The sequence below is a fragment of the Phallusia mammillata genome, chromosome 4, assembly GCF_965637545.1.
Source record: "Phallusia mammillata chromosome 4, kaPhaMamm4.hap1.1, whole genome shotgun sequence".
Lineage (NCBI taxonomy): Eukaryota > Metazoa > Chordata > Ascidiacea > Phlebobranchia > Ascidiidae > Phallusia > Phallusia mammillata.
The window spans coordinates 781,476-805,172 of record NC_137255.1 but is presented as its reverse complement, the minus strand read 5'-3'; the positions used below and the strand labels follow the sequence as shown (position 1 = coordinate 805,172).

At 37.9% G+C, this 23,697-nt stretch overlaps 1 protein-coding gene across 3 annotated transcripts; it reads right to left on the bottom strand.

The window, feature by feature from the left end:
* Nucleotides 1-1,058: 1,058 nt before the first annotated feature.
* On the bottom strand, nucleotides 1,059-23,628 carry LOC145222882 (transient receptor potential cation channel subfamily A member 1 homolog). Of its 3 annotated transcripts, none has more exons than XM_080089113.1 (29): nucleotides 23,386-23,628; nucleotides 22,672-22,852; nucleotides 21,353-21,429; nucleotides 20,742-20,857; nucleotides 19,014-19,107; nucleotides 18,734-18,905; nucleotides 17,444-17,535; nucleotides 16,489-16,689; nucleotides 15,665-15,823; nucleotides 14,642-14,804; nucleotides 13,619-13,820; nucleotides 13,369-13,552; nucleotides 13,115-13,225; nucleotides 12,284-12,519; nucleotides 11,759-11,932; nucleotides 11,140-11,291; nucleotides 10,129-10,247; nucleotides 9,256-9,366; nucleotides 8,820-8,855; nucleotides 7,817-7,909; nucleotides 7,443-7,614; nucleotides 6,889-7,031; nucleotides 6,354-6,494; nucleotides 5,742-5,942; nucleotides 5,385-5,525; nucleotides 4,020-4,097; nucleotides 3,185-3,253; nucleotides 2,571-2,750; nucleotides 1,059-1,486 (listed from the first exon to the last, which is right to left on the bottom strand). In XM_080089113.1, the coding sequence occupies exons 2-29, from the start codon at nucleotides 22,748-22,750 to the stop codon at nucleotides 1,304-1,306; spliced, it is 3,879 nt and encodes a 1,292-aa protein (XP_079945239.1). In that variant the 5' UTR covers nucleotides 22,751-22,852; nucleotides 23,386-23,628; the 3' UTR covers nucleotides 1,059-1,303. The 3 variants fall into 3 exon arrangements, with proteins under 3 accessions (XP_079945239.1, XP_079945240.1, XP_079945241.1); XM_080089114.1 differs by having other exon boundaries at nucleotides 23,429-23,628; XM_080089115.1 differs by lacking the exon at nucleotides 8,820-8,855.
* Nucleotides 23,629-23,697: the final 69 nt, after the last annotated feature.

Here is a 23,697-nt window from a genome sequence, read left to right as displayed (position 1 = left end):
TTTATTTTCGAGACAAGAAATTCGATTTTTTTGTAAATAAGTAACAAATAACTTACAACATCTGACATGTTTCACTTTGGTAAACGATGTTCTGTCTTCTTATGTCATTTTGATATGAACAACAGACTTTCTGACAGAAATTACATCTTTGCAACTTTTTTGTCCTTCAAAGATCAACGGACTCGAGCTCAATGAAGCGTACAGTATCGTTGCTAGGTAACGGCTTCGTGTTTGAATAAAAAATATTTTTATGACGATCCGTCAAAATATTCGTTTTGGTAATTTGTTCATACAGTAAAGAGTTAAATTAAACGGTGTAATCATTTTTTTACCAGTTTAATCATTTCACCTACATCTTTTAAACGCTGAGTGGAAATTTATCAATATCACATGAGAATTTATGGGCTTCAAGCAACAAATAGCTTACAACATCCTAAATTATTTTGCCATCGGGTAACACTAAAAAAGTTCTCCGAAAGATAATATAAATAGCGTGACTTTCAAGACTATATGTTGCAGAAGGCTTAACTATAGTCATGGCCGATACAAATACTTTGGTTCGATTGCTGAATGCCAGACAAAACATGCTGTAAAAGTAAATGATCTGCATCTAAATGGAATAAGGAGTTCCGGTGAAAAATGTCCTTGAAGACGCCCGTTAATCCAGACAGATTACCACATGGAAGAATAACTAAGATACAACACTTGCAACAATCGAGTCAGAATCTGAACGATGTGGAAAGTGAAAGCTACCGCAGTTTTCCAAATAACTGCAGTGATAACAACCTCTTATAATCAGTTTCTGCGTTCCTCACAAACAATGCACAAGTAACTGGGAAATCTTTTTTCCAAGCCCATTCGTTTGAAACTAGCCCTTTGTATAAACTTGTGGGTTGAATTGGAGAAAATTCAGCAAAACGACTTAAAACAATTGCGGTTTGTTTGCGCCGATAAATTTTTCTGGCAAAATATTCGCGATAGCTTGTGGAAATGCAAAGCATTGAAATCCATAAGCGAAAATGGTTGAAATCCTGGCAAAGACAATTCAGAAAAAAACGTCCATTACACAGATTTAATTCCACAGAAATCTTTGTTTGCAATAGAAATCGTGCAACGAGAAATTTATGAAACATCAGCAAAAACGAAATTAGATGTGCACAATTATTTACAATTCACACAAAATGACGTCATACCTACGTAATCATGATGTAACAATGGAATGATTAGGAACAGTGGAAACTTTTGAAACATAAAAAATTTAAAACACGTCATCAACAAATAAGTGAGGTAATAATGTATGACGTCATGGGTTGCTGTCGTCATCATCGTCGTTCTTGTCCCACGCGATTTTGAGATGCGTCACAATCGCTGACGTCATACCCTCTATTGACCTTGAACGGTCGTCCAATGCAAATAAGTTGCGTCTCAGGGACTTTACCCGGTTTTGCAGCCCGTCAAGTTTTGTTTCCATTTCTTCGAGTTTCGTCTGAAAAAGTTTTGAGGTTTTTTCGAAATTATTTGTGGATTCTTCTGTACTGTACTACGCGTATTCAGTGTTATTTGCCCTGATGAAGGCGACCTGTATAGGACGTCGAAACGTCGGAATAAAAATACATTTGCCAGAAGAGCTCTACAAACTTGATATTATGCCTGGCAGCAATAGCTTATATATTTGTCGATTAAGTTATGACGAAGAATTGCAAGGTTTAACAAAAAATTTAACACAATCTGCGTCTTCTCCACAACACGCGAACAATCCTTTAATCCAAAACCCAGTGCATCAACCCTCGGCCAAACAGAATCAACCGTTGTACACAGCATGATGTAGAGAACAGTAATCACCGGGAAACTGCTACTGTAGGCTTGATTTCATTTTAAACTAGACTTTAATCTTAATCTCTAAAGTTCTTATTATTTCATAACAAACACAAAGTCACTTCCTCGTAAACTCTGAAAACTGTTGCAACAGACAACTTTCTTTAACCCACAACGAAGCTAAAAGTTAACTGGGTTAAAAACGGGTAATTATTTAATGTGGACCAGTGCTCTTCAACCGGGGTTCCATGCAACACGCACAGGGACCCCGTGAAGTGTGAAGGTTCTGTAGCATGCTGTATTTAACTTAGTTTATTGGGGTCCGCAAATTCGACAAAATACCTTTAAGCAGTGCTTCCAAACTGTGGTACACTAACAACCAATGGTACGCCGGAACTTTTTAGGTGGTACGTGATAGCTTTCTGTGATACCTAATATAAGTTCGATCTAAAATTGCAACTCAACTGACCCAACTGATCAGCCCTGGTTTGGACGAAACTCGTGTTTTGGACATTTCTTTTGAAATTGCTTAATATGCTAGCCAAGTCGAGAAAATGGGGCCTATTTCTTGGTCTATCTATTCAAACACGGTTTAGGAGGTACGCAGCGATAAACAAAGTTGTCAGGTGGTAGGCTACGCAGATCCGTAAAGATTGAGAACCACTGTCTTTAGGCTTTCATGCCATTAAAAAGGTTGAAGAGCACTGATGTAGATAGGACAAGCGTTGTTAAGTCAACCTTATAATTTATTTCACCTTTTCAGGGTTCAGAGCTTGGTTGATGGTCGAGTGGTTCAAGTTTTCCTCAGCGCACAACCAACGCACAAACGCTGATTGTCGGCGGTATCGGTTGGGGGAGAACCCCCTATATTTCCTCATAAACCGACGTCGAATCATCTGTGGTAACGTGTATTCCACATCCAGGGTTAGTTTCACCTGAAAATCACAAGGTCCACGGTTCAAAACCCGCCTAGTTGGTGCTGCACATGGGCTATGTATTAGTTCACATCAAAGTTGTAAACGGGCCTGAAATTGAAGCCCGAACCCGGACAGAACTAGAATCGTTTTTGAGAAGCCCGTTTTATCCCGAAAGTTAAATAGACAGTCCTGTACTTGAAGCCTCAGAAAAGACCAAGACAACAAACACAATAGACAATTGGTTATAAATAAGTCGTTCTAGGGCTGTTTGACACTAGGTCAGGTCCAGCAACTGGCTACTTAGCTAGTTTACGTCATTAACAAAATACTGACACAGAGTGTAAAATCAGACCCAAATCAGGCCCGTTGGATTGAAAAAACCCAAACCCGAACCTGGCCTGACTTGCAACTCTGGATCACATGTTTCACCTCATTTTTGACCCTGTACTCACCTGCATTGCCAAACTTTCGAGCTCTGCGTTATCTTGTACAGCTTTGATGTCATCGACAGCGAGACCGACCTGTGAAGATCAGAACATTACATGAATAGAATTTGTACTTAATGCAAATGAAACGCGGTAGGCATCGGTGGGATTCGAACCCACGATAGATAGGCAGGCGATCTACCAACTGAGCTACATAGGCATGGTTGAAATAAAAAAACACAAAATTTGTGACGCCCTATACCCTGTATATGCTATTTGCGTTTAAACTTGTTACAAACGAGCTTAATGCAGTCAACCATGTAAAAGCTGAAAGCTTGTTAATTTCTGATTAAATTCTAGCTTTGTATGTGACTAGAGTTTGCTGGAAATATATTGTATTTAGTTTATTTATTTAAGGGATGGGCCAAAACTGCAGATTTTCTATTAACGCTCAGTGCATTGTGACGTCACGAACATTAACATTTCCACGCTAGTTTTTTTAGCTTTCCAAGTACCTTACGTCACCAGCAGCTTTTCCACTATCTAACGGTTAGATAATGGTGGAAAAACGCGTACTTCTAGGGCCTGTTCCAACGCATTTTAAAAACATTTTAAAATTTTGTTCTTGGATACCCTTTCGAACACTAGTTTCGTATGTTAGTAGGGCATAAATATGCAAATTTAATGCTCGGGTCAGTTTGTGCAACTGCTCGGCCGAGCACCGAGCATCAAAAACAGCGATGCTCGGTACCGAGTACTCGGGTTCTGGCTCGGTTCGGCCCATCCTTAACATCTAATGAGTGTCAGTTAAAGTCACTAAGCTAGTTAATTCCGTGAATACAAATCAGAATGTTTTATTTACCAGTAAGTTCATGATTATGATGCTCATTATGATGAAGAAGAATATGAAAAGAATGTAAGATACAGCTCTGTAATTCACCTGTGGAATATAAACAATTATAGAATGCACTTTGTTTCACAGTGACGCAATAATAGTCAAACAATGTCCATTATTCGGCAAACACAAATTATAGTTGATACAGTAATTGTCTAGTTCAGGGCTACTCAAATGGCGGCCCGCGGTCCAAATCCGGCCCTTTGGGGCGTTGGATTTGGACCTCGACGGTCTTTTGATTGCGGCCACATACGCTATATTGTGTGTTAATTTCTTGATCGTTGCTATGTAGCGACAGTTAACTCGAGTCCGCATAGCGATTCTCGGAGTACTGCTAGGAGCATGAAGTATTTCCAAACTCCAATACACTATTAACGAAACGGCGATTGTTTCCGCACAATTGTATCTATGACGCAATAACTGAATTTTCAATTACTACCTTAGGGCTTAGGACAGTGGTTCCCAAACTTTTTTCTTTTTAGGCGCATTTTAGAAAAAACAAAAATTATTTGGCGCACTTCGAACATTTGAATAATTTTTTTAGCTGACAAAAGCACTAACTATGAGGTCATAAAGCCGCTATACAGGTCACTCTCATAGTTAAATAGCCTAGTTGAACATCTCAGAGACGTGGAGCATGTTGGCCTAATGGTCTAAGCACCTGGTACTACTACTCTACTTGATTGATTTTAATTTCAATATTTTTTGCGGCACACCTAATGACATCTGGCGGCACACCAGTGTGCCGCGGCGCATAGTTTGGGAACCACTGGCTTAGGAAGTAATCCTGCAAAACTAGATAAACTGTATTTTGTATATTGTCGTGCCGAAACTTAATTTATGGTCAGTGCCCAATTCAAGCTTTTGTTTTGCTGACAGAAACATTTGGCTTGAAGAAATGTGTTAATTTTGTACCACTATTTTCCTCATTACCTATAACCAAAGTTGGCTAAGACATGTTGCATTATTTACAGATGTGTCTGGACCTTTGGTATTTTTACCTTTTCTATCTGGACCTTTCACAAAAGTAATTGAGTAGCCCTGGTCCAGTTGTTTATACAGTTATACGCCAAGCAGCTTAAAACACAAAGTTATGGAATAAAAGCTGTGTTGTTTGTGTAACTGTGACTTACCAAAGACTAAACTATGTTTATTATTCGCAAACACAAGTAGTTTATATTGTAAAAATTATGGAATAAAAGCTTTGTTGACTGTGCAACTGTGACGTAACAGAGACCAAACTATGTTCATTATTCGCAAACACAAGTAGTTGATCCAGTTATTGCATGCAAGCACACAGTTATGTGAAGACAGTTGTGTTTATAAACTTACAGTAGACACAGTAATTGTGTGGCTGTCAGCTCCAGTCTCAATCGCATCGACTTCTGCGTTGAAAATCCCTTCGAATTCAAACTCGCCGATCATCATTACTGAAGTCTTGATCACCGCGTTCCACCATTGTCGAAACGCGTACTACGTCACAAACAAAACGCCATTGATTGTGATCTCACAAACCCAGGCAAATGCGTTATCGCTTAAACGAAATGTCAAAATATGACTGCTTAAAATATAAAAACTATTTAAACTGATGTGCTATTATGACAACAAAGTCGCAACAAATATGTGACGTAACGCACACATACGTCACGCCCTTGTTCGATTATGACGTCATAGTGTAGAGTGACCGACCTGATTCTGCAGCAAACAATGGAAGCTGAACGCGAATCCGAATATGAATAGAACGAAAACGACGAAGAACGACATAAAAGTTCGGAGGACGTCGTTGAACATGAGAACGAATATCCCAAACCTCGGTACGTTCTGTATGAACATGATTAAACCCATCCACGACAGGAATATGGCAACTGCTCCAACCTGCCACTGCCAGATCTGAGAGAAAATAATCATGTTAGTCGTTGTACGTTTTGTAAGACATTGCCCTAAATTAAGAACACATCTTAGAAGTAAGGACGGTATGACAACCCTGCCAATATCAGTACTCCTTAGGCCGTGGTTCACAACTGGTAGTCCACAATGACTTTTTGGGTGGTCCACAGGACAATTATATTTGGCGATAAACTGGAAATAGTTGGATGTAATTTATTAAACATTCAGTACGAGAAAAGCTTGTCCAAGTTATTGGTCATTTATTATTAGCTGTCAGTTGTTTGGTATCACCTCTATAAATTCTGTATTGAAAGAATATATTTTAAGCCAATATGCTTGTTGTGGATGCTTTCTTTATCCTTACTTAACAATGGACTGGTCCACGATATTTATTTATATTTAGTTGTCACTCACCTCTCTGACCCCATTAAAATCGGATCCAACAGAACTTCCGTCAGAATAAACTGTGAGAATCGCGAGAATGTAAAGAGAGAGTTCGAGAATATTGGTCATACTCATGAAGTAGGAAAATCTTCGCGAGTAAATCTGGTACAACTGGAAAAAAAAGAAAAGAAAAAAACATGTTGGTTATGAAGGACACGGACTTTTATCATTACGCTAGGCCTGCTGGAGGGGTGTCCTATCAATAACTGACTTTTCATTCAGTATTTCTGTTTCCGAAACCAGGCTAGAACCACAAACAACGAAAAATGCCACAATTTACTGAATAATTTTTTGATCAAATGAAGGTTGGCGTCAAACGTTAAATATTGTAATGATGGTAATCTTTAGAAGATAAATAATGCTTATCTTTAAACAGGAAATCTTATTTTCCGTCATTTCAATCCTAATACAGCTATTACATTTCACGGTGGGATTCGAACCCGCGACATAAAGCGTGTGACGTGAAATAGGGCGGGGCAGTATGTGATTGGACAATATTACTCACCTCTTTCAACATGTTAATGCCGGCCGTCACAAGAATGATAATTTTTGCCGGCCATCCCCACGTGCGATAGTTGTAACAAGCCCCAAAATTCGGTTGCGCTTCAGTGATTATCGCCACGCATGATGACGTCACGTTGTTAACGTCTGTAAAAAAATAAAAAGATAGAAATAAATAATCAGCCTTAAACTTACTCCACAGGCCAGTGCCTAATAAATACTGTTTCTAGACTCGGCAACCTTTTAAGCGACGCGTGCCAATTTACTTGTTATTCCCATGTGTTAATGACTTAATAATCGTGTCCGTGCCAAAAAAAGCTGGGAGAAAATAACACTGAATGCGTGTAAAAAAAAGCTGGGAGAAAATAACACTGAATGCGCGTGGTACAGTGCACGATAAACAAAGAAAAAAAGAATTAAACGCAAGTACGTCAAAGCGCAACGAAATGATGAAGGCGACCTGTATAGGACGTCGAAACGTCGGAATAAAAATATATTCGCCAGAAGAGCTCTGTAAACTTGCTACATCATATATACTGTTAAATACAAATATCTTACCGATTGAATACGGCGGAGGCATAGTCAGCATGTAAGAGTTGAAAATAACCATGAAAAACAAGTAGAGCAACAGATTGAAGTAGTACACTGCTCTACCGTAAGCTCTCCACTTGTGGTTCAACAAACTAACAACCAGTGGGTGGCGCAAGAGCTTCTCCCGCTTGGCTCCGACCTGTACACATAGAAATTATACACATCTTGAAAAATTAAAAATTAGTAAACAAATTAAGGAACAATTAACATTTTATAACAATTAATGCTTTTTTCAACAATTAACAAACAATTTATGTTTTTAACAATTAACAAACAATTATCATTTTTTAACAATTAACAAACAACAAAGCTAAAACAATTAACACTATGACGTCACTAACCATGACGAATAATGGATGATTTTCTTTCAGCAGATTCGAGTCACGTGTGTAGGGGATTGCGTCACTGACTATTCGACCATTCTCGTCATAAACCTGTCACGAAAATTGTGAGTTAACATCACGCTATCATATGATTGTGTGTCATGGCCGTGAAAAAAGGTTATTTATTAATCGATTTTCAATACAGCATATTGTATATATATATATGTGTATAGCCTACATATATATATGCAACCCTTTATTTTTACGTTGTTTTATGAGTTTGTATTACAAATTAACCCAACATGGTAAAAATAATAACATTCCCAACAAAATTTCATGCAAACATAAGTTGAGGTTCCCGAAAGTCAAGCCAAGTTAATCTTACTACACTTTGTTTCCGTTTTTTTTTGCGCGTCTAATGACCACAATTTCAGTGAAGTGCGGCGTCCTATGCGCCAAAAAACATAGAGTAGATGTTTAATTTCTAAACAACTTTTGGCTAGACAATCCGAAAAAACGACCTCACAATTTTGAGTCTGTTTTCACTTCTAACCAGTGGTGGGATTCAAACTTTTGTCAGCCGGTTTTCTCACAAAAGTCACATTTTTTCAGCCGGTTCTGTTACAAAAAGTCCATTGAGAGTAACCAGTAATGCTAACCGGTTCGCTGATCTCATAAAATTTCGTGAGACGGTTCTATAAAACCGGTGCAAACCGGCTGAATCCCACCACTGCTTAAACTTACAAAAAGTTTTCATAAAAAAACACTTGTGCAACTCTTGGGGCCGAATCACCCCGAAAAGTAGTATTACCCTTTCTGATCCCCTATTTATCTGGTCTTGAGGTTGCAAGCCACGAATGCAACAATATCGTGGTATCGGTTCCAGTCAAACTGTTCATGCTCATAATAAACCGATTTGAAGTTAGTTTCAAATTAAAATAAAAAACCTGAAAATAATGCGTCGAACATAGAGAACATAACCATGCAAAACCACAAACAACGGAAAATTGCCACATTTTACCGAATAACAAGAGAGGTCATCCATAGATAGTTGACGCTGGAGATAAATGTTTCAAGATAAAAAGTTCGATGTTAAGAGACGAAATATAAAACACTTATAGCTATAATTTGAACAAATATATTTCCCCCATATTAACGCAAGAACATAACGCACGACTGCTTTACAACATCGTATTGGAAACTGTTGAAATAACCTTAAAAGTGACAAATATGATTGTAAGCAAAGGTAAAAAAAAATCGCAAAAAACAAACAAAAAAGTAGTCATAAATTTACACAAAATGACGTAACAAAAGCATATAAGTGACGTAACAAAAATTATCTTAGGTTAAAATACAGGCGAGGGCAAAAACTTGATTCCAAAAAAAAAATATTTAAATTAAATACCGTACATAAGGGCCCATTACGTCATAGTGAGGAATGACGTAATGAAGGTTACCTTGAGTGGAAGGTCGTTGAGGTTAAGGCTGACTTCGGACATCGAGTCGTCGGCCTCGACCCAGTTTGTGCAGGAAAACTCATCGTCCAGAAACTCGTAGTCGAACGAAATCTGCAGGTTTAAGTTACACGAATTTGTGGGGAAATATGAGTTTAACTGTTTAAATTTGGATCTTGTTATTTACCCTGATGAAGACGACCTGTATAGGACGTCGAAACGTCGGAATAAAAATACATTTGCCAGAAGAGGTCTATAAACTTGATATTTTGCCTGACAGCAATAGTTTGTTTATTGGATGTCGGGTCTACTAACACAGAGTTTGCCTATTTTTGTGGGGACACAGGTTTGATTTATACAATTTTGTGGGGGGGGAAATACGGGTTTAATGATGCTAAACTGTTTAAACTTGGATGTTTTCACGGGTCCACCAACACATAGTACGCATATTTCTGTTTAATTTTTGTGTTTTGCGGGTTAAATTTACAATTAATTTTAGTTAAAAGTACTGTTTAAAAACAAAGTAGTAAAAGTTAAATGTATAGCTAAACTCTATGATGCCATTGATTCCTATACCGTCCAAACCAGTGATTCTCAACCGCGCTTCTCAACTACTTATTTTGCGGCTCGCACCAGACCTCAGAAAACCACCAAAGGTTGCTATTTTAGCTTTCAAGGTAATAATCTTTAGTGATTTCTTGAGTCTAGTTTTTTTTGTGGCTTCCTGCACACTTAAAAAACTACGATTTGGCCCCGACAATAAAAAAGGTAGAGAACCACTGGTCTAAACCATAATATATGATATCACCATGTCAATCGCCTTTCCAGGATAATCGTGGTTTTGTCACAATATAGTAAAAACAGGTACTTTCCCACCTGGTAGTTTTTGTGATCCACGTGTCGATCGTTGCCTCTCATGCATTTCGTGAAAACCTCTTCTGCGACTTCAGGCATTTTACGAATCATCTTCCGCACTGGTGTGTGAATTCTCTCATCTGTCCCATGATATAAAGGAAATCATATGATATACGAATCATGTCACATCGCGTGATATGAAGGAATCATATCATATACGAGTCATGAATCATGTGACGTAATAATTATAAGGAACATGAGTAAGGAACTAGAAGGGTGGCTTTCTGATATACTTCCATTTTATATATTCTATACGATATTTACCACTTAACTATACACATCATTTGATCTACACATATGATTGTTTTTGTAAACAAAAACTAAAAAAAATTTTGCACTATTATTGTCGTATAATTACAAAAACATTAAAAAAGAACGAAACAAATACTTTCAATTTAATCTCTTGCTTTGACCCAGGTATTGTCGTCCAGTGTCGGGTTTTAAACACAATTTTTTCTAGAAAGCTGTAACAGTTGTATTACAGACAATTAAAAAGCGATTTGCTGCAAGTGTATACATAACTTTTCATTTAACTTTGTTTCGCAAAACGAGTACCATTGACCTGTAGTAACCTTTAGGGTGCACACACCAAACGACTGTTTGACCTTTTGACACCGTTTTCAATAGCACGTCGTCCTTGCTGTTCAACAACACCGTTTGACCTAATTGATACATGCCTTGAGTATTTGATTAAAAAAAAACGCTACGTTATGACGAAAGAAAGTTCCGAACTGTGTTAGTAATACCTACTAATTGACCTGAAGTAACCCGTGGTCATGCAGCGGCCAACCTGACAACGAGCATTTAAAAAAACTTTTGTCCTGCAAAAAAGTCAAGTTTATTTTTTCATATTTAGTTTGTTTAACAAAGTTTTGCTTGACATATACGAAACCGAAGCAGGCTTATTAGGTTTAAATCGCGTCATATGTGTGAGTAAAGTTTAAAAAACAAAATTTAACGTTGGTAGCTCACCTGAAGAAATGTCTTTCGTCCTGTTCTTTAAAGCCTCCCTCCATTTTTCATCCTCAATTATCACTCGAGCGCACGAAGCGTTCCCAGAATCGATCGCGAAATCCAAAGCGTTTCTTCCATCAACAGAACGATGGGTGACGTCAGCTTTCCATCTGTAGACAGTTAATTGTTACCACACAATCTTACATCTATTAATGCACCGATGGCTTAGGTTGGTCGATCTGGAAACCGGTGTTTTCAATCAACGTGGCACGAAGCGTTTTGATAATTGCAATGTCAGTTTAAGAGCTCTAATACAAATGCTTGAAGCTCATTTTTTGTTACCAAAAGCAGTTTTACGCATAATTTTAAAGATATTAAAATATTTTTTTATGTGAAAGTAATTAAATAGGTTTGATTTAAAAGTTTTTGTAAAGGTTTTATTTTTATTAATTTTTCCAATATATTATTTTTAACAATCGTTCGTATTTTCTAGCCTGCAAAGTGTACAGAAGACAGAAACTTATTTTAAACATAAGGTTGGGAAACACTTTTTAAACAATCACATCCGAAGGTTGGAAGTTCAAATCCCGGTGCGACTTCCCCGTGCAAAGCATCTACTTAACAAGCAATCTCTTACTGTAGAAGGACTTGAACCATCTCAGTGTGTCCTTCCTGACAAGCAAGATGCAGAGGAGTGATCTTCCTCTTATCTTTCGGGTCAACCGGGGAATCAGCCTCCAGAAGGACGATGGCGGATTTGTGCATCCCAGCAAACGCGCAACAATCCAGCGGAGTCCATTGTTTCGCGTTTCTGTAACCATTGTTGAGATTAAATTACGTGTGTGCCGGTTTGGGTAAAAAATATGGTTGCATCTAAAATATACAGGGTCGCTTGATGCATCTTAATATCACATTTATATAACTTGGCGCATCTTTATTTCAGTAGGTAACGGTGTATCTAGCATTATAAAAGTGCGCCAAGCAAAAAAGTTGCACCGAGCGATATAAAGGTTTACGAAGTGGAATAAATGTGGTCTAGTGAACAATTTCCCACAAACGTATTTACTTAAAGTTTATCATCTAACTTTTTCCGATAAGCAAGGGGACACGAACTCTGAAAAGATAAAAATCACTACTTCCCCTTTCCGCCCCAATCACCCACCTTGCCCCGATACTGGCTCCGAGTCGGACAAGTTCCCTCACAACATGGATCCTCCCACTGAGAGCGGCGAGATGAAGAGCAGTGTTCGCATTCTCATCATCATCATGGACGATCTCATGCTTCCTCCGCACAAGCTCCACCACGATCTTCACTCTTCCGTTCTCAGCTGCGAGGTGGATTGGAGTTTGCTCGTCTTCGTTCTTCGCATCGATAACTGCTCCCGCATCGAGCAACATCTGTGAGAAGGTCCGGGTTAAAATTGTGTCAAAGGTTATCAGGCTTGACTGATGCCACGGTCTTGTACCAGCATCACACGCATGAGTATGGCTAATTTATCTGACAATTGACTCTATGAATCACGTTGATGCAGAGTTGTAAGTCGGGCCGGGTTCGGGCTCAGGTTGCTTCGAAAAAACGAGCCTAATTTCGAGCCGGACTTTACACTCTGTGTCAGAAATTTTTTTTAATTTTTTTTTGGGGGGGATGAATTTGAGCAGCTAAGTAGCCAGTTGCTGGACCTGATCTGATGTCAAACAGCTTTAAAACGCCTTGTTTGAGACCAATTGTCTATTGTGTTTGTTGTCTTAGTCTTTTTCTGAGGCTTCAATGTATAGGCCTGTCAATCAAACTTTCGGGCCTAAACGGGCTTCTCAAAAATGATTCGGGTTCGGGACCTGTTTAAAACTGTGCGGTGGTGTATATGACGCTATGGCTCATATACAATTATGATTTACGTTCCATTATTAAAGCTATTCTTTTTAGCCTTACGAGTACCGGACTTTGACTTAGGTTTTCAAAAGTCAACTATATTTGCTCTCTTGTGCACGTTACCTTGACAACCGAATAATGCCCTCTGAGTGCAGCGACATGTAGTGGTGTGTTGTCATAGCGATCGGTGACCTCGAGTAACCCCAAGCGGATCCTCTTGTGTTTCAGCAATTCCTAAAGTCAACGAAACAAACATAAATGTCACAAAACAGAAACTGGAAATCAGACTACAGACGTTGCAAAAGTATTACGTCTTTACCTACAGGGCAGTTACGTCACACACGTCCATTACGTCATCAAACAGTGATGTCACCCACCTGCATTGCTTCCAGTCTGTCTTCCTCGGCGCATTGGAAGAGAATGCTTTTGTCGTTTTTGTCGGTTGCCATGACATTGGCTTTGTGTTTAAGCAGAATCGCTATTGTTTCTGTGTGACCGTAGTTGGCTGCGATCAACAGCGCCGTAAAGTGGTCGGAATCGTGCAGCTCAATCTTGGCTCCGCTGTGAAGTCACAATGAAAAATGTTTATTTGCAAACTACACCACTAGATGGAGCAACGCAACTTACCTCCTGAGCAGAAATTCGACGACCTGATAATGGTTGAATTGTGACGCAAGAATGAGGGGAGTCGATAAACTTTCGTCGCGTTCGTTCACTTTCGCGCCTTTCTCGATTAAAAGTTTCGCGATTTCAAGGTGACCGTGACGCGCTGCAAGGTGAAGGGGGGTTTCCTTGGAACTGCGGTGGGCGTTCAAAGCTTTCGTGTGTTCTGTCAAACAAATAAACGATATTTTATCTCATGATCGTCACTTTGCAGAGCTAACATATGAGATTATGACGTCACACACGCATGACGTAACAAGTAAAACAGTAGGTGAGTGTTCGGGCACCGAATCGGCTCCGTAAATTTAAAACAGGATTTTAATTCGCAGGAAATAATGCTTGTACGCAAAAAATACCTTGTACAAAAAATGAACGTCACTGCAGTGAATGTATTGTATACAATCTCTATATATAGAGCTGGGACTGTACGGTCTTTTGATGCAACAAGTACGATCTTCTGTGGCTTATATCAACGTTAACATATTTCAAATGTTTTAAGTTTAAGCCCAGAAATGAAAAATGTCCCCCCATTGTACAGCAGTCGTTTCAACACTCGCTAACGGTCATAAAGGTTTTGAACTTCGTATTCAAAAAATTTACGTTTTGGAGGCCTGTGGGTGAACCGCTGGGTCAATCGGGGTCAAACTTCAGGAGGATCAAATTTGGATTATTAACGAACATCTCTGTAAATTTGAATAAATTTGGAGCACTCTTTCTTGACCAAACGCGTCTCACAAGCCAGCGTTAGAAAGAAAAAAGAAAAAAAAAGAAAAAAAATACGGACAAAAACAATATGTGTCCCCTTCAGGGAAGGGGACCCATAATTAAAACGCAGCGTAATAAAATATATTGTTTTGATATGATTAAAAGTTTTGACACTTTTGCAACCTTGTAGCACGGGACTTGGATTAAAGACGGCTTATTTTAATAAGAGCGACTTTTTGTTCAACGTTTTTCTGTCAAAATTTAAGTGTAGGTTTTACTCACGATTTTTGAGACAAGACTCCACGATGAGTTGCGTGACAGACAGATGGCCATTATCCACAGCGAGATGCAGTGAAGTATTTCCATCGTTGTCCTTCTCATCAAGAATATCAACAAATCTGACACCGTGGCGTTTCGAGTAATTATCCAACATCAACTGAACTATCTGAAAAAACACGTGGACAATTATAAAAACTGAAACTAGAAGGGTGGCTCAGCACATTTCGTCGTTGCATATACACTATAACCTATTTTAAAACATTATTCTATTTCCTATATGCTTATTTTATATTGGGTCCCATATACCCTCAGGGAAGGGGACCTATAATAAACATTTATTATTGGGATGGCAGCGGTGCTTGTGATTCGACTTTCGGCGGTTTACGGCCAAGTCTGCGTAGCTCGGTCGGTTATCCCAGCGTTTTTCAACGTTTTTTGAACCACGGAACACTTCATGCATTCAAAATCTTGCAAAACAACAACGTAATTAAACTCGTATTATTGCAAAACAAGTCTAACTATTACACAACGATAAATAAAGAAAAACCGCGATAGGGCATTTAAACTGGTAAACGTGGATGATGACTTTCTTAGGAAATCTGTGTACGACCATTGTATACAACCAGTGAATTTCGACTGGTGTTCCATTAAGCGCTAGTCAAACCCATTATTTTCTTGCGAAACACCTGACGATCTTTCACGGAGCACTATCGTTTACCGGTTAAAAATCACTGTGTAAAAAAGTCAGCTCCGAACAGGCTCATGTCGTGGGTTCGAATCCCACTGCGGGTACGACTTCGTCTTGTGCCTCTGGGGTTAAGCTTTATGAGTTTAGCCCGTACATGTATTTACGCATATATGCGCACGACACGTAAGACCCATAATAATTAACTCCACCACTGAGCCTGTGTAGCTCAGTTGGTAGAGCGCGAGTACCAGAAAGACTCCTGTCGTGGGTTCGAATCCCACCGCAAGCTAGATTTTTAGCTATTTTTTAGTATTTTGTGTATTTATGTTCCAACCCACCTCCAAATTTCCCTCAGCTGCTGCGAACTGCAGTGGAGTCCCATTGTCATCATCTGTACATCTGATGTCGGCTCCCTCCTCTATCAGTACCTTAGCAACGTCCACGTGACCGTAAACAGCGGCGATGTGAAGTGGCGTCATTTCCTGTTTGTCGCGTGCCTGCCAACGGACAAAAAGTTTTTTTTTTTCGACGCAAGACTGACAAGGGGAAATCAGAACAGTCACATTCTGGCACTTTCCCTAAAACTATATTTTGTATTTTCAACCAAAAGTTTAAATTTTAAATAACTTTTGTTAGTGCACTACATGTGAAGCAAACGAAAAAAGCTTCTAAAGAACTATTGGTCTAAACTGTTCTAAGTTGAAAATTTTTTGGTCTAAACTGTTCTAAGAACTATTGGTCTAAACTGTTCTAAGCTGAAAAAAACTGCACAATATTTTGTTTATTGTGTTTGAATTTAGACTTGTGTAAACTATGAACTTTAATGTTTGTTTAAAATAGGAGCTTCTCTGATCAAAACTATGACATTAGAAAATTAAACTGTTTGATTTCTACAAAATGATTTGACATTGTAACGTTACTCATTTTAATATTATTTGTTACCGACATTATTCTTAACCATCACATTAAAATTTTGGATAAACTCCATATAACTATGTTTTGTATTTTAGACTAAAAGTTTAAATTGTAAATAACTTTAATGCACAGCAAACAAAAAAAACTTCATAGAACAAACTATTTGTCAAAATTATTCTAACTTGTGAAAAGACTCCACATTAATTTGTTTGAATGGAACAAAACAAACAAACAAACAAGTTCTCACCTCAATCGATACTCCAACGCATTGGATTAATCGTTTCACGCATGCCACGTTGCCACGGAGTGAAGCGTGATGGAGTGGGGTCAAACCATAGAAATCTTTGATATTAACGCGCGCACCTTGCTCCAGTAAGAATTCCAGAATTTGGCTGTTGGCGTCTTCCATCGCTTTGTTGTCTTCCTCGCTCATCGTATCTGAACTTTCCTGCGCAAGAACACAGCGGGGTATGAGCTCGAATCTCACTGGAGATGTCGGAATAATTATACAGTTTAATTCAGGAGTGTGCTAACTGCAACTTAAAGGCCAAATATGACCCTTTGAAGCTGTCCAGCCGACTGGAAAATGCAAATAAGTCTAACTCGCTAAAGCAGGGATGTGCAACCTTTGTTACTGTGGGCCAAATGCAAATGCCAAGATTAGATCGCGGGCCGCACCTGTGTATATCACAAAGTGATTTCATTTTGTTGCATATACCAAGTACGCTTAACTGCAAGTCAAATTCGCATTTGATTCTAACCACATAGTGCCAGGTCGCAGAGAAATAGCATTAGGCGCATTAATCTGGTCAAAAATATATACTAGTTGGACGCGTTTTCAAAAAAATTGGATCGAGGGCCGCACATGTGCATAACACAAAGTGATTTTGCTTTGTTTCTTACCAAATATGCTTAACTACAAGCAAGTTTATAATTCGTATTTGATTCCAGTCACATTTTGCCAGATCGCAGAAAACTAGCATCAGGCGCATTAATCAGTTCAAAAATATGTAATAATTTGACTCGTTTGTTTGCTAGTATTTTTGAAATCCAAGCGTATTTGCGGGCCGCACAAGCTTTAATGAAGTGCCGAAAGTTGCCCAACCCTTCTCTATATTATCGTGAGGGCTCAACAAAACTCGGCTAGAAACAAATTTCAAGCATTAAAAACAAGCAAATGGGTAAAATGTAACGAAACTCACCGAATCTGGTATTTCCACTTTTTCTTTCTTCGGTTTATATTTTGCCACTAGATGGAGCGCTGTGACATCATCTTCTCCTGGGGCGTGGATGTCTGAAGCAAAAAAATACAAAAAGTTGATTTACAAAACGGTTAATCGAATAAAAAGTTACGAAATTCTTTAGAAAGCCTTAAGGGCTATGCAGACATGCGCGTTAAACGTCAAGCGTCTGGCGTTGGCGATGTGATTGTAGCGACAAGCGAGCAACGCGGCGTCTAGCGTCAAGCGACAAGGGGTTCACACACGCTACGCAGTTGGCGTCAAAGCGGACGACGGCAAATGCTGCAAAGAAGTATTTTTGTGATGTAAAATCTGCTTTACTGCAATTAACCGACTGCTTTTGTTGTTGCTGATTATTATCATGATACTTGTTTGCAACATTTTTTACCCTGGGAGGTTAAAGTACCTAAATTAATGTGTTAATGTTTTAAAATTTATGCAGAGTATGGGTTCGCCCAATCTTTTAGGCCTGGGAAGAAATGGGTGATTTCAACTTAGTAAAAAAAACATACAGGAGTACCCTCGAAGCTTTCACAAGTACTTAAGAATGGATGTTACAATGTTGATCATCGTACATACATGGAGAGTCGTGTATAATTTGTATGAGCATTTCGTTTAACTCCATTGTGGTTGACAACTTGCAATCAAACACTAAATTGCTAATAAACAAGGTTTCTGCTGTTACTAGATACTTCCAGTGTGAAGCGTCAAGCGGAAAAGTTAAATCTGATTTAACTCTGACGCTTGACGCTTCAACTGAGAAAATCGTGCCGTCACGACAAGCGCGTAGTCGTGTGTGAATGGTATGTCGCTTGCCGCTTATCGCAAAAACGCGACGCTTATCGCTTAACGCGTCTAGTGTGAATCCCGCTTTACATTGCACCACAGTTTCAAAGCATGAAACTCCTTGATAAATGTACTTTAGTCAGTACAGTCGTTTTTTCAAAAAAATACGTTTTGGAGGCCTGTTGGTTTTCCAAGACTAACAGCTAAAGCAGCAAAAACCCTTTGGGTCATTCGGTGCAAACTTTAGGAGGATCAAGTTTGGATTGATAACTAACATATGTCCAAATTTGAATAAATTTAAAGCACTCTTTCTTGACCAAACGAATATAACAAACCAGCGTTAGACAGATAAAATAATAAAAATATGGACAAAAACAATATGTGTCTCCTTCATGGAAAGGGACCCATAAAAAGCTAAATACATTAGTTGCTCTGGGATTCGAACCTCTGACCTCATGAACTTACCCGCGCCCTTCTCGACCAGAAGTTTGCACATGTCCACGTGGTTGTAGCGCGCCGCATAGTGAAGAGGAGTAAACTTGTCCGCATCTTTCTTGTTCAACTTCTTCCTCCCACGTGACTGGGTGAGAAGGTTCAGGACAGTTCGCATCATTGTGACGTCACCATCTCGAGCGATCTGTGACGTCATAACGAAGAAAGTTTGTCAGCAAACAATTTTTTGCCGAAAATTACGTTTTACGAGACAAATAAGTGTGCACAATGCCGCTTTTGACGTCACACTGACCTGATGGAGGCTCTCCTCCTCAGCGACGATATTATCGAGTCGAATATCGTTGGCGATATGTAAGCTGTCGAATCGACCTGGTGCGACTTGAAAGCTGAAAAGTTAAAGTAATGAAATTGGTAACAATTAAGCTCAAACTAATACAAAGTTGGACAATAACATCGCTGCTATTTCCTTCAGTTTGCGATTTAACTTGCATACGTTTTTTTATTGCTGTTTGTTTTGAGCTACTGATGATGTTTATTATTTGGGTGAAATATATCTGTATGTATATCTAAACATAAAAAAATCTGTGGACAACTTCAGACTGGTCAAAGTTTTCAGTCTGTTATTATACATGACTATTGTCTCCATCTGTCGTACTGAGTCTCTGGTGACTCGTGATTTATAATACCACACAGTTTATTATATGGTGTTATGTGTTATATATTCGACTTGTATTTTCGCAATCAGTTTGCAGAGGCTAATTTGGCCACTTTTAATGTCACAAAGTTTCTGTCTGGAAAACTTTAAATTGAGCCAAAATTATTAAAACCAGGATGTACAGGTCACGTTTTGTTGCGTCATAAAGTGTTGCAAACTTTCCCGCTATTGTTTACGGAAATTGCTTTCTGTTACGTAACAATCATATCCCACTGTTGTGATAATTCCAATTGAGTGAATCAACATTATGTCGTCATAAAACGTACATTAACTGTAAACAAAACTGTTGCTATCAAATAAACTAAAACAATATCATTCAGTACAAAAAAAACATGATTTTGTAAAGCCTAATAGTTGATGTAGACTTACTTATTTTTTGTTTTAAACATTTTCGCTAGTTTGCGACTTATACACGAGTGCAAATGTTTACATTATAATGACAAATTTCCTGAGAACTAAACCTTAATAAAACCGGAACTGAAACACAAAGCACTTTAAACAATAGCGACTGATGCTGCAACAGGTTGGTTTCCTGCTAAACTGCTCGAAAAATGTCCAAGATTGAGTTTTATAAAGCTATTTAAGTGCCCTTATTGGTTGACTTATGTTAGAGTTTCACAGATTTGAGGCAAAATCCAACAGCCTGTCTTCGGTCTTCAGTTACTCAGTGATTGCATAGTGTGGCAGAAATATTGCACAAATACAAACAAACAGTCTTAATTTAATAAAACCCTTTGAAATTTGCTTCTTATACAAACTAAGAAAAGCTAGCATGTCGTTGTACAACTGAAAACGAATTGAACAGTTTGTAGGAACAGGATTCCAAATTACATTGTGGCGGATTAAATAACGGCCCCAACAATACAACGATTCCACTTCTATTGTTACGTAGCGTTCCCCATCTAAACCTATTCATTACTGGCTAAGATTCACTCAGATTCAAAAACAGATCACGTTACAACGTAAGGAGGCACGCATGAATTGGTGTGTGGAATTTTAAGCCCTAATTCACGTGCGAAAAACGAAACCTTTTTTTGCAAAACCGGTGACGCAAATAGAGGATTTTGTTTCACGGTGAACCACAGGGTCATTCGGGGTCAAACTTTAGGAGGATCAAATTTGGATCAATAACCAACATCAGTGTAAATTTGACTAAATTTGAAGCATTTTTTCTTAACCAAACGAGCGTTACAAACCAGTCATAGATAGAAAAAAAGAAAGAATATGGACAAAAACAATAGGTGAAGGGGACCGATAAAAACCTGTGGTGCAAAATTGAGGATTTCGTTCCACCCTCTCACTTACCCTTGATGGGGTTTGGTTGGGGTTCCAACAAGTGACCCCTGGTAAGATGGCGTGGGGCTGGGGTCCATTGCAAATGATGTCACAGCATAAGGACTTGTACCATTTTCACCCCTTGCCTGAAAAAAGGAAATTAATTGAAACTTAACAACTTAACACTACACTCTATCCAACGGTATTAAATTTATCCAACGGTATCAGAAATAAATTATATTACACAAAGTTTTGCAACTTTACACAGGAAATGCTTTCATTCATTAATGTAAACATTGTACACATTAATATCATGATCGTTACACTAGTTTCAAACCTAACCAAGAAACAGGTTTAAATAGGAGTGTGCAACCTGTGGCCCTAATGTGGCTCATTGGACAAAGGTTGTGCAGCCGCTTGGATATCAAATGTACTGGCAAATGAGTCCTAATATTAGTTATTTTGAGCAGTTTAGTGTACCCGGTGCTATTTTTTTGAAACCTGGCAATAATGTGACATGCATGTTTTACTTGTTAACTCAATATAGGCATGTTTGGTTTGCAACAAAGTAAAAACACTGTGTGTTATATAAAGGTGCGGCCCGTAATCTAATTATGATAACTGTATTGTCATACACTTACATGAAGATTACTTGGGTGATTTTCGTTTTCATTTTCTGGGGAAACTCTGTTGGACATCTGTGCATCTAAATGTTCACCTTTGTGCAAAAACAAAACACAAATATATTGTTACAAACACACCAACCCCTTCAAAAAAGATTGTGGCTTCTGAAAAAACTTCTTCAGTGAAATCAATAACGTTCAGGACTGATTTCCAAATGAAGTAGTTTAATCTAACTAAGTTAAAACAAATTAAATCACTTTTTGACAATTTTTAACACAAAGCTTGTTAATCTGTTTTAAAGTTTATTTACATTTATTTTCACTCTTGCTTTACATTTATTTACAGACTGTCTAAACTTACTGGTGTTGTGTTACTATTTCTGACAGAATGTGCTGTATGATTTAAAAGTAAAGAAACTTTACACAAGCTAAGTTGTGATTTATGTGATACTGCAAGAGTTTTGGGTATTTAATAATAAATTTCCAGCCAAAACATGTGTTACATTGTTGGAATGTATCAGTTTGCTGATAACATTAAAAATGAATACTTGTGCATTTTTAATCATTTGCCACACAAGCTCCATTCACAAAGGTCACATTAATTATTAAAATGAGCCAAACAACAGACGGCTTTAAAATCATGTCTCCTGAACTGAAAATGTTGCATATTTTAGAAACTACAAATTTTATTTAAGAACGCCAAAATTAATAAAACTGGCATTTAAACATAACACAGTATTTAAGAACACCAATAAAAATATGTCAACACAGTTGTTGCTTGTTTGTTTTACATTTTCTTCAGAGTTAAGGTAACACATGAATGTTCTGTGCTTATAATTGTTTTCATTTTTAAGCTGCCTGCCTCATTGATGGTCATTTAGGTTTATTTTAATGTGAGTTTATGTAATCAACATCAAAAAAACTTTACATAGGCCCTGACATCATGGAAAAAAAAACCTAGTCATTTCCTGTCATTCAGGTTTATTTCTATTTGAGTTGGTGATTGAGTTTTATAAATTGAGTTTAGTCAATATAAAAATACTTTTTAAAATTTACAAACTGTTTATTTTTACAGTGTTGCAAAATTCCTAAAGGTGTGACCAGTGGTGGGATTCAATTTTTTTATCAGCCGGTTCTATCACAAATGTAATATTTTTTAGCCTGTTCTATCACAAAAAGTGCATTAACAGTAACCAGTAATACTAACCGGTTTGCTGATCTCATAAAATTTTGGTAGACAATTCTATAGAACCAGGGCGAACCAGCTGAATCCCACCACTGCTTGTGACATAGCAGGAGGGAGCCCCACAAACAGTTTTATATCATAGTTCCCTTACCTTGGTGGATCAAGTAATCTGCAGGTGTCTGTGAATCTTCTGCGTACAAAGCTTGGTCGGACGGCAACGAGCTGTTCATGTTAAACACACAACGCAAGTTGTTGCACAAAACACACAGCGGGTATCAGGCTGACACAACCATCAGGTGCTCATCGAAAAATAAATATTTACACTGCAATACCTGAAACACAAGACTGATAATGAGTAATTATGTGCAACAATGTTCATGTGATCCTGACCAACTGCAAATTTGAAGCACTTTAAGTGTTTTAAAAGTAATAATTTTACTACACAAGAGATAGTTTACAATTTCATTCTAACTAATATTCTTTTTATGCAAACAAAGCAATATATACTGTACACATTCAGGACAATAAGTAAAATGCTTTTTGTTTATATACTGTACAGAACATGCTCTGTAAACTATATATTTTTGCTTCACATAATTTCAAAGCAGGTGTTCACATATTTCTATACATCAACTATTGTTTCAGGTAAAATTCTTTATGTTTAATTACTTCACAGTCATTTGTTTCAGCAAGCAAAAACTCTAAAGTCTCTTTTTGTTGCTAAACTTTAAAATAAATATAAGCCACCGACATTATCATAAAATTGATTTTTTTAACTATTTCTGTGTGGTTGCTGCCAACACACTGGAAAACATACGAATAAATTCATCACTCAACCATTGTTCACCGAAAGAAAGTGTCCTACCTACTTAAGTAAACATTGCCTCCAACCAAGGAACAATATTTACTCTTTGATGCCTTTGTCCAATAAAATGTTGGTAAAGAGGACAATAAGAAGGATATTTGATTAAAAGGGTGAAGTCCTCTTTGGCAATTCATAATTTATTGTCATGCCTTTGTTTTTGGTGACAACGTTTTCACACGGCTTTTGTTAACTTTACTTTCTGCCATAACTCATAATTTCAGCTAAGATATATTAGATGGTAAAAAAACACAACTAATATGTACTGTAGTATGCAAAAACACGGAAACAGTTTTTCATGATAATCTAAACTTT

Excerpts from the sequence above, each read along its gene's own strand:
- LOC145222882 (XM_080089113.1), bottom strand. The coding sequence starts at position 22,750 with ATGAACAGCTCGTTGCCGTCCGACCAAGCTTTGTACGCAGAAGATTCA. Across the intron at positions 18,906-19,013 it reads AGGAGGAGAGCCTCCATCAG|ATCGCTCGAGATGGTGACGT; the intron begins GTCAGTGTGACG and ends ATGACGTCACAG. Across the intron at positions 15,824-16,488 it reads GCGTTGGAGTATCGATTGAG|GCACGCGACAAACAGGAAAT; the intron begins GTGAGAACTTGT and ends GTCCGTTGGCAG.